Raw genomic sequence first — 11,792 nt, 5'->3', positions numbered from 1 at the left:
AGAATCTGGGAGAGATTCTGGGTCCTTCAGGGCACACATGACTGATCTCTCCGTCTCCCCTCAGTCAGAACTCCAAACTCACTCCACATTATTAGATGAATTATCCTGTGTCTCGATTCCAGTGATCTGCAGTGCCAGTCCCTCTCGTCCGCCCTAGGTGCTGCTGGCCAGCCTCCCGAAGCCTCCCTCCCTCCGACTGCACTGCAAGCCACTTTAACCCCCCCCCATTCAAGCTTTGATCAAATGGTTTATGATTCTGTTGATTGACGAATAATGATTCATGCTTTTAGAAACATTGTAAAGGGATATTGATATTAAATTGAGAAAGGTACCGCCCTTTTTAACCGTAGCCTTGCCTTGCTTCATATTATTTCTATATATATATATATATATACCGGTATATATTACACACACAGTATATCCTATTTTACTTAGCTGCTTTACCCAGTCATACAGGACCAAATACCTCTTCAAAAAGGTGGTGTAGTTGGCTTTATGGTGTTTTAATATCTTTATTTAATATTGGATACACTGCACTTTAACTGAGCGCCACATGATTCTGCTGTTCTAATCTGTTTTGAGAGATTATTGCGACTGTAGGTCACAGGTTACTATCAAAACCTGTCTGTCAGTCAGTACACCCCTCCATATATACAATACAATGGGCCAACTCTCAGGGGCCCTTCGGGGAAACTGGACCGCACAGTACTGGGTTTGAGGCCCTGACAAGGGCTCCTTGAGCTTGTAGATCTGCTATTTGGCCGGACCAGCTATGGTTTTCTTGTGTAGGTTTCTCGTCGGGTAAAAAGTGTTCTCAGAGTCAGAATTTTAAGAAAGGGTTGTCGGCTACTTCTGCAAAAACAGAAGCACTAATCTACTAGACAACACATCTCATCATGTTCATAAAGGTGACGTCATACTTCTCTCTTTCCTCCCATAGCGTACAGATTGTGATGTGTCAGGTGTGTCCTCTATTACTTCTTTGTCATTTGCTCTAAAAGCTTACACACACACACACACAGGCCAGGGCCAAATTAGTTGTGTGGAGGTCCTGGTCAGGCTCCTACTTGGCCTCACCTACTTGGCCTCACCCCCCGAACCCACCTCACCCCTGCCCACTTTGACAGGCTGGAATGGCTTAGGGTCGACGACAGAGTACAGCATCTTGCAATGGATCTGGTCCACAAGATTTGATACACCACCAAGATACCCATGTACCTGTCTAGATACTTCCTTAATGTTAACGAAGTCCACACCCACAACACCAGAGGGAGTGCAACGAACCATGTACAACCCAGATTCGGCACAAACTAAATTATTTTCGCTCCTATGCCACCAAAATGTGGAACGCCCTACCAACAGTCATTAAGACATGCGAATCCCTTGACTCCTTCAAAACCGCTCTCAAAGGGCACCTACGGATGGCTGCAATTCGAAACTGGCCCCCACCGGGGGGGATTCAGATTCAGATATGATGAATTCCTGTTCTGTTCTTTGTCTATATAGAAGTGTCTATTTGTATGTCTCTAAATGTTTTGATGAATTGAACATGGTGGACCCTCTTGTAAACAAGTGTAATGCTTAATTGGGTCGTCCACTCACAGTTAACAGCCTTTGTATGAGTTTGTGCTTGAAATGTACTGTAATTCTGCAAACTGTTAATCAATATTTCAATCAATCAATCTGGAGGTCTGGACTGCATGTCTGGAGTAAATAATAATAATTATGAATTGCATTTTTATATCTCCTCATTTCCAAGTGCTCAAACGCTTTACTTAATAAAACCTGGAAATTTCGTGATTTTGGACAAGCACAATTTAATAGTCCGGAGGCTTAGTGAAAGGATAGTGCAATTGCGGATAAAAGCGTAATTTTTTGCATGATGGTTCGTTAGGGTCAGTTATTGAATTTTAGCCTAGGAGCCCTTGTCAAATATCTATTTTAAATATCAAATTGCAAGACTATTATTATCAATGAAATATGTGAAATATGTGAAAATCCGCCTAGTATTTTTCAGACTATATACATCATAAAATGATCAGATTATTTCCAAATGTGATAAAGTTGACTTATTTTGACATTATTAAAGTCACAGAACATGAAATATCATCAATAACACCTTTATTGCAATGAAGAATACAAATGAACTAGAACTCGACCGGCCATCGGACGGTCTCGCACCACCATCCAGGTGGCCAGTTGTCCGGGTGGCCACTTGTGCAGGGTGCCCACTTGTTCAGTCAGACTACATTTTGGGTGCGATACTGAACCATACTGTACTGTACTGTACTGTACTGTACTGTACTGTACTGTACTGTACTGTACTGTACTGTACTGTACTGTACTGTACTGTACTGTACTGTACGTTACCGTGCCGTACCATACTGTACTGTACCATACCGTGCTGCTGTGTGCGTGTGCATGTGTGTGTGTGTGTGTGTGTGTGTGTGTGTGTGTGTGTGTGTGTGTGTGTGTGTGTGTGTGTGTGTGTGTGTGTGTGTGTGTGTGTGTGTGTGTGTGTGTGTGTGTGTGTGTGTGTGTGTGTGAAGTGAAGTGAAAAAGGGAGGGGTCGGTGAATGTGGAAATTGTGATATAATTTGCGTCACAGCAAAATGTTGCACAATAACAGTATGGCACACAAAAGCAATATTTGTACAATACATATGACAGGTGAGCGGAGGCAATGTAGTGCAGATGGATTCCTGTGGCATGTAGAATTATTTTGTGCTTCTTCTGTCGTATATGTCCTTAGACCTTCAGCTCCATTGCAGCAAACCAGTCCAGAGTGTCATTGTCTAGGTCAATTAAGCCTTGATCACCATTTGGTGGCCGGTATGTGGGGCAGCTGGTCAGAGCCATGCGATGTTACTGAATACATGATTGATCTAGTAACAGTTTTATTCAAAATCATATATATTGTCACATCACAGGTGTATAGATTTAAAATAGTGTGTGTGTGTGTGTGTGTGTGTGTGTGTGTGTGTGTGTGTGTGTGTGTGTGTGTGTGTGTGTGTGTGTGTGTGTGTGTGTGTGTGTGTGTGTGTGTGTGTGTGTGTGTGTGTGTGTGTGTGTGTGTGTGTGTGTGTGTGTGTGATATTGCATCACTTAGTTCAAACCATAGACTGTAGAAAACCCTGTGATCGAATATGCATTTGTCAAAGGAGACAATTTTGTCCCAACTACTGTAATAGCGTAATAAATATTATGATTTGATTATATTAGCACTATATTATATTGATAATGTTGCTCCCAGCTAACCTATGAAATATCTCATGTAACAATAAATGTCCATTTTCAAGGTAATTCAAGGTCAGAGCATTCTTCTGGTAGTCTCATGTCATTGGTTAGTTGCAACCATTGCAACCCACCACTCCACTATAGGTCCAGATGTTGACAGCCCCTAATTTGTACATTTCTTTAGTTTAGATCAGGCCTGTCGAACTCAACTTGGGGTGAGGGCCGCATTGGTCAAAAGGTCACTTGATGGGGGCCACAGCCAGTTGCGTACGCGCACTCGATGTCTCAGTCAGTCACTGCTATAACTACATATATATGTGTGTGTGTGTGTGTGTGTGTGTGTGTGTGTGTGTGTGTGTGTGTGTGTGTGTGTGTGTGTGTGTGTGTGTGTGTGTGTGTGTGTGTGTGTGTGTGTGTGTGTGTGTGTGTATATATATATATATATATATATTCTACTGTAATTATTAAACAATGCAATAAGGATCCCCAACAAAACATTTGAAAGTAAAACATTTCAATTTAATTTCAAAAGACATTACTTGTCTACCTGTTTACATCTGCTAATATGCAAAATATCTCCAGTTTCTGTTGAGTAATATGTGGCTTTTGTTCTTATGTTTCAGGTGTAGATCACCTGGGAGCTATTACCATGCCAAACATTTACATCTGCATTACATATGCAGGCCTACTTTCAGCAAATCAAACTCAGACAATAAACTCAGTTTTGTGTTTTTATTGAAGTTCAGAAGTTCTCAGAAAATGTCAAACAAAAAATAATGACACTCAATGCTTCATGCATGCATAATCAATTAAAAAGGAAGGGAAAACACCCAAATAGAAAAAGTTCAGCTCAAAACATTAAAAAAAAAACTGTTTTACTTCATAAAACCTCTACTGTATTATCTAAACTTTAGATAATACAGTAGAGGTTTTATGTTATAGGTGTTACTGGTGTTGGTACAGTCAGCCTGGCTATCAATACCACAATCAAAACCTCTAAGATATTACAATTTTAAAGGGCATCATCACTGCATGTCAGGCAATCAGGACAGTTAGAAAATCAGAAACTATTCCTAAAAAAACAAATTGCTTTCAGTAGCGTGTTGTCTTGGTGCCATCTACTGGCTGAGAGCAGATAAGGATTTGCCTAAATGTACATTTGGCAGGATTTGCCATTTGCCAGGATTCTCAGAAAGTGGTTACAAACCTGCCAGAGATGACTGGATTCATTTATATTCATGCTCCACTACATGCTCAGAGGAAAATATTGTACTACAATTGACAGGTTACAATTGCAGATTCAGATTATTACTCATCATTAAGATTGATTTGATCACAAGCTCACAATGTGTCGCTTACCTTACTTAAGTCACTCTGGAAAAGAGTGACTGCCGAAATCATATTTCCGTAATGAGACCTTTGCTAGCTTGCTGCTTACATTGTCTGAGCACCTGGTAATTATCTCTCGTCGACCCCAATTCAAAAACTTGACACTAGCTTTGACCTCTGAGCAAAATGCCTTTAAACAAATGAGCAGAAACCTGAAGTAATAAAAAGATACAAATATTTGTATTATTCGCCCTTCAATCTCAGACGTACGCAAGTCTATGGTTTTAGATTACTTATACTTCAGACATTGGTCAAACATTGAAAGGCCGCAAAATGTGCAAATACAAATGTTTTAATGGGAATATAAAACAATGATTATTTACATACACAGGTTAAGGGTGCCAGGGGGTGGACACCAGTTTTGGTCCTGGGTGCCACTTTTCCCATTATAAAAAAAAGAAAGAAATGTAATTCTATTGTGCATGTAATGTGCATGTCATAACCTGATCACCAGATTAGAGGATGTTTTCAAAAACATGGATTCAAAAAAATATAAAAAATATATATATATAAAAAAAAATAATGTCTTAACGTCCCTGGCACTTAAACTAGGAATTTACAAAATTGAAAAACATTTAAATAGATTAAAAAAAATGAACATTTAAGCATTATGTTAGACCTACTTTAGCCATTTAAAAAAAGAATATCGTGAATATATGGCAAAAATCTTTGAATATATATTCTTTCACCATCTGAACATCTGAACATATGTTCAGATGGGGGTCCTCGGCCAAATACAGATAATTCCAGGGGTCCTTGACATGGAAAAGGTTGAGAACGACTGATAGGTTTTTCAGAAAACTGTTCGGCCTAAATGGATATTTACAAAATGTGGTCACATTATAAAGCATATATCTAAATGACAGAGCGGTTGCGCATAGACCCGCCTGGCAGCAGTTTAATGCAATTTGTGTATTTTTTGTTAAATTACTCATGAAGTTTAAAAGTCAACAGTATGCATTTCCATAACAAACAAGCAGCACGCTAGCAAACAATTCACTAGTTCTTTGTTTCAATCATTTTGTTATGATTGATTTTCCTGATCATCTTCTTAAATACACTAGTTTGAAACTATACCGTCATATGCATACATACATCTGTCGCGTGAAGCATCAAAACATTAGAAAGTAGGCTAGCCGGCGTATCAGATTGTGAAAATATAATAAAATGATAGAAAGAACTAGTGTATTGTCTGCGCGTGCTGCTTGCTTATTTAATGGACATACATACTGTTGACTTTTACAACTTTGTCATGACTAATAAAAAAATCACACCTGTGTGAACTGAGTGGTGTAAGGTCTTATATAGACTGATCAACTGTGGTCTGACGTAATGTCTGACGTAATGAAATCACACCCCTGTGAACTGGGTGACCATAGCAACCATGCTCATTTTGCATGCACAGACAGACAGACTAACAAAGCCAGTTGTAGGAGTGGTTTACACCACTCAAAAATGGGTATAACTCGCACAAATAAATTGCATTAAACAGTGCTGCCGGGCGGGTCTTTGCACAACCACTCCGTCATTTAGATATATGCCATTTATAAAGGGGCGATGGTGGAAGATGTCCAGTAGATGAGCAGCCAGGCTCTTCACTTCAGGCTTGTACAGTTCAAGAGCGCAAGAGCAGAGGCGGGAGAGACGGACAGAGCATCCTCTTCTGTGTTGACACGACAGGCTCCAATCATTAGAAGCTGCAGGAGGATGGAGGGGCGACATGAGGCCGAACCACAGCATTTTGTTTTAGCTCAGCTCCTGCAACCGTTCATAAAGTACTCTAACCAAGAAATTCTCTGTCTCTGAGAGAGACAGAGAGAGACCCGTCGTTCGGCCTAAATGGGTTAAATAGATAAAGGGGCGAGGGGGGACAGACATCTTCCATTATGGAATCTGTCCAGTAGATGAGCTCAGCTCCTGCAACTGGTCAAAAAGAACTCCAACCAAGAGAGACTCGCTTCTTTGTCGTAGTCGCAATCCAGTGAATCCACTTCATAGACGGTGTCCAGTAGAGGAGCAGCCAGGCTCTTCAGTACAGACGACTGCAGCTCGGGGAGGAGGGCGATCTCCATCTGCCTGCTCTGCGAGTACTTGCTCCTGACAGCCTAGGTGGAGAGGGTACATTTGCATTAGTATACATCTACAGCAGGGGTCTTCCAACATTTTTCAGTTGCAGATTAAACTTTCATAGATTTCAGACTTGTTTGACAACACCATCAGTGTTGTAAATACTTGGTATGTCATCTTCACGTTTACTTGTGGATTTGACCACTTATACCCTCAATACTTGGAAAAAAGAGCAGATAAAGTTCAGAGCCAATGTCAAGTTTTCCCTCTACACAAAGCCTTTGCCGAAAAAAATCCACAATCCACAAGCTACCAACGACTCGCAGTGGGAGGCTTTGTGAGCTTGTAGCTTAGCTCTTAAAAATAGGAAGGCTAGGGAAGAAGAGTTTTTTTTATGTTGAAAGTTCCTATCCCACAAATATTTGGCAGTCCCCCTTGATCTACAGTATTTAATCATCCCCATGGTGCTCCATTAACTTCCAAATACTTTTCGCCAACTCACCTGGAACTCTGTTCTCTCATCGTTGGCGACAATCACATTCTTTACCATCTGGTGCATGATCGGCTTTAGGTGAGCCTCGTCGTATGTGGTGTAGTACTTTTCTGTAGGAGTCTGCAACACATGAAGCAAAAACAAATTAGAACTCAGACAAACCGTCATTCTAGCCATCTGTAGCCTACTATTATAAGCGAAAATCCATGTCCCCACATCAGTTCAGTCTATTAAACTCACCCATGGCGTGCCATCCAGCAGACTCTGGGAGAGGCAGAGGGAAGCAGCAGAGATCTCAGAGGGCCGGTAGTGAACCATCTTGTAGTCTAGGAGCGTCAACTCCATCAGATACTTGGCCAGCGTGTAGATCTTCATACTAGCCTAGAACAGAGTAACAGAAAAACACTATTGAAAAGCCCAAAACAGTATTGTCATATCAGATTAGAAATTATAATTGTTTTTTTTATAAACGAGAAAACGATTTTTGCTAATCAAATATGAACAACATTCCTAGGTGAATTGAAACGCAATTTCTGAAGCCTGATGTGACCGATTAACACTTTAAAAGGTGAGGTCTATAATGCATCAAAATTGCATTTATAATCCACGTATAAGGCTTCATAACTCTAGTTATAAATGTTAGTCATGCAGGACAACTTCTAGAAGTTCTAAAAAGGTTGACATGTTCCAAGTGCTGGTGATAATAAAGTAAAGTCTTTTACCAATCTGCTGTTCTGCCGAGCTTATAATGCATTATGACCAGAACTTGTTAGAGTTTCCCTACATTGCGGCATTGATACTTTTACTATGACTATGTGAACAAAAACTCACGGTTGCAGCCTTGGAAGCTCTCTTGAGGAAGTGCAACGGCAGTGGGCTCCCCAGCTCAAAGTTGAGGGCCTTCAGAATCACCTGCTCCATCCATCTAATCTGAGTGGGTGTGCAGTCGTAGTCTGTGAGCCGGGCAAAGTGCCAGACCTTTGGGGCGTTTTTTTTCATTGACTCGTACTTTGAGGCGAGCAGCATGGCAGTGACACCAACAAGCTGCAGTATCGTTGCTGAAACCGGCTGAACCTGTAATAAATACAAAACACATTTAAAAAAAATCAAATAGCAAAACACGAGCAGATAAAATATGCAAACAATTGTGTAAATTGGCAATTGCCCGTACCTGCAGAAAACGATCCAAGATGGCAACTGTTAGATACAGTGTCTCCTGCCGAAGCGACAACACTGAATGAACGTTGATCAGCCAGTCGATTAGGCGAGCTCGCATGAGTGGCGTTATCGCCGTTATGTCGTAGCCCTTCATGTAATCGGGTCTCACAGCATGACGTACCTGTACAAACAAAATATGTCATTACACTCCTGCAAGACACCAGGTCACATCATGGAATAAAACAACACTCACCCCAAAACATGCAGGGTCAAATCTGGCAAACTCACCACCAGGTATTCCTAAACATTAACCTCAGTAAATCTATAGCTAAACCCAACATTATTCCAAAACGTAACTTCAGTAAAACTATGCCGTCCCTAAACTTAACCTCAGTAAAAACCAATACAAGAACCGCTGGGGGAGAGCGGTCCGGAGGAAAATGGGGTGAGTGTGTTTTGGGTCGAGCATTCCAGGTACCACATAAAAAAAGTAAAGTGTCTCTGGCACCACGTACCTCTAGATCCATTAGGTATGCATATATGTCTTTCACATATTCAGAACATAGCTCGGGCATGTCTGATTCCCCTTCATCAATGTCCATGATCTGCGGATCATCAACATGCGCAGGTTCTGGAACAGGAGAGGGAGCAACTTGAGGAAGTGGCTGTGCTGGCTTAACAGCTACTTTGCGTTTCTTCTTCAAAGGCTTGGTCACTCCATTCTTCTGAGAAGGACAAAAAATATATAAGAGTTTAAAAATTTTCTTCAGGGTTAAACTGACTCTTGATCATCAACTACAGTAAAACTACCTAACTAGTGTCAGGCCCGGCACCACAAGGGGTCAAAGGGGGTACTTGACCCCTCAACCCGACCTCCTTTTTTAATAATGTCAATAATAAAATATAAAACTACATTTTGTGCTGGATTGGTTTTCTAGTGATATTTGGCAGTGATATTCACTAGCAGCACTGGTTATAACAACTCGAAACATGCTGCTACAAACAAAAACATGTATTGTACAGGCATGCAAGGAACATCTAGCATGCGTCATGGCCATCTCCCATCTGGAAAGAACAGGAAGTACGACATTCATGAGGCACAGGAATTTAACACATGTTAATTCGGATCAACTGAATGTACGTGTCTGACATATGATTGTCTGCCATTGGGGGGGAGGGGTGCTATTGATGCAGTGGATCAGAGCAAGTGGCAAAGTGGGCTGTGGACTATTGTGGACACGCTGAAGAATATACTCAGACTCAGTTCACTTAATGCGGTCTGCAGGTTAATATCAGAATACTGATGCAAACATGACCCACTTTAATTACTTCAGTCTATATTAGTAGCTTAATGACTAGTACTAGCCTTTTTTATGTCCAATATTTGCAGTTCAGTTCATAATCATAAAGTTAACATAACATATAAATGTATTTGAAATTAAATAAAACGTATTACTTTTCCGGATTCCAATAAAAAAAAATTGGTGAAAATAATTCAGGGTTCCAATTTTTAAAAATAGCAAAAAAGCAGATCTACAAGCTCAGAATGCATCGCACTGCGACACTGGAGTGAGTTTGAAATATAGTGGCCCTCTCCATCATCAAAGTTGCCCACCCCTGCACTATCCAATGTTGTTTTGTAGCCTACTGCTGATGTTGGCAAATGGCACAGTAAAGATGATAATAATCTAATATGATGTGTGTAGTTCTTTGATCTTTATAGATCTAGCCTCTTCATTTTTTATCTCAAAGTGCACCAGATTGAAGCACTGGCGGGGCAGTGCTATCATTCCAATATTGCATATGACCAGCTGAGTCATAGAACTGACATTGCCTGCTTGATTTAGCAACAAAATGTGATTTTTTTAATTATTTTTTGTCCCCTCAAAAATCTCAATTGACCCCTCAGTCATTTCATCATGGTGCCGGGCCTGACTAGTGTACATGCAATGCAGTGCAGACAAGCCAAAACTCACCCATAGGCACTCCAGGGTCGCAGCCCTCGTTGAAGCCCTCGTCCACACCTTCCTGACAGGCATGCAGACACTCTCCTCCTCTGCAGGGTCCTCCACGACCCTCCACTGTTCAGTAAAAAGAAAAGAAAAAATGTTTTTCCAAATGCATTTAAAAGGCAAGTTACATTCATTTATACATGACATGTTAAATAAAATGGCTCTATATTGTGAGGGTCTCCCTGTCTCTCCAGCTACACTAGCATGACTGAAGTAAAATCAGACAGAAGTAGCATGTGCTTAAATTCATATTTAGAAAATGTTTCAGATGTCAAACATTCCTGAGATGGTGGAAAGACGATGGTCATGGAAGGGGAACCTTCTGAAGGCTTCATGGGCAAAGTTAATCAACAATCTAAAAAAAAGGGTCAAAATGACCTCTCAGACATGAAACAGAAAGTGCATTTTCAGATGAGATACCAATGTTATCCAATCAGGAGAGAGAGAACAGGATAAATGAGTGAATTTGGAAGTGATGGAGCCAAAAAGATGTATAATTAACATTTTAGCTGACATTACTTCCACCATTGAATTACGCAACATGACCCCTTTGTGTACCTTGCTACATTTACAACGTTAACGTCTACAAAAAGGTTCAGACTTCAAATAAAGTGCTCACCCCCGGGTCACGGATGTTAGAATGTTGCTCGGGCGGGTATTAGCACCGGTGCATTCCGTATTGTTCAATAAAAAGCATTTTAATCCGATCGCCGGCCATTTTCTCAGTCTTTGCCAAGCTTTCAACTACGCGCACCTATCGGTTGGGAGGTGTATTGGACGTTAATACATTTGTTGTTGTTTTTAGAAAATGGCCGGCGGTCGGTTTAAAATGCTTTTTATTTTACAATACGGAATGCACGGGTGCCAATAACCCGTCCGCGCAAAATTCTAACATCCGTGGCCCGGGGGTGAGCACTTTATATTTGAAATCTGAACGCTTATGTAGACGTTAACGTTGAAAGTAGCACGGTGCTCAAAACAGAGTGAAGTTCCGCCATTACGCTCGACGAGTGCCGTGGACCCGTGACTGGACTGCCAGCCAGCCAGCCTCAGAACCTCTCACTCGATTGCCTATACTACAAGTTTACAAGTTAACAACGCCCCCAGGATGCTACAGGTTGTTGTAGATCGTATTTTTTTCCACGACAAACATGAGCGTTGATTTGAACGACGGGGGCATTGCATCGTTACATTAAAAAAAGAGAGGTTTTTCCACGGGACCACGAGAAACATGACGGCGGTATTGCATAATTGTTACACTCAAATAAAAAGCCACAACGAGTTTTAAACATGGCCGAGCTTAGCCGTGAGCCTACTTGCCTGGTGGACGTTGAACTTCTGGAAAGATGGCTCGTTGATCACCTGGATGGCGTGATAATACTGCATTCTGTAGCAAGGTTTCAATCAATAAATCAATGAATCAAAATCTGATGGAG

At 41.1% G+C, this 11,792-nt stretch overlaps 1 protein-coding gene across 1 annotated transcript; it reads right to left on the bottom strand.

The window, feature by feature from the left end:
• Window positions 1-6,536: 6,536 nt before the first annotated feature.
• On the bottom strand, window positions 6,537-11,742 carry LOC306931519 (G2/mitotic-specific cyclin-B2-like; the record flags this gene model as incomplete). The annotated part of the gene is made up of 8 exons (XM_079512920.1): window positions 6,537-6,731; window positions 7,196-7,306; window positions 7,427-7,567; window positions 8,018-8,260; window positions 8,358-8,525; window positions 8,860-9,069; window positions 10,321-10,425; window positions 11,677-11,742. The coding sequence occupies 8 exons, from the start codon at window positions 11,740-11,742 to the stop codon at window positions 6,537-6,539; spliced, it is 1,239 nt and encodes a 412-aa protein (XP_079369046.1).
• Between the last annotated feature and the right edge of the window lie 50 nt (window positions 11,743-11,792).

Source organism: Electrona antarctica, assembly GCF_951216825.1.
Source record: "Electrona antarctica genome assembly, chromosome: 10".
Classification (NCBI taxonomy): domain Eukaryota; kingdom Metazoa; phylum Chordata; class Actinopteri; order Myctophiformes; family Myctophidae; genus Electrona; species Electrona antarctica.
Note: the sequence above shows the minus strand (reverse complement) of the source record. Positions and strands in the feature narration are given on the sequence as shown.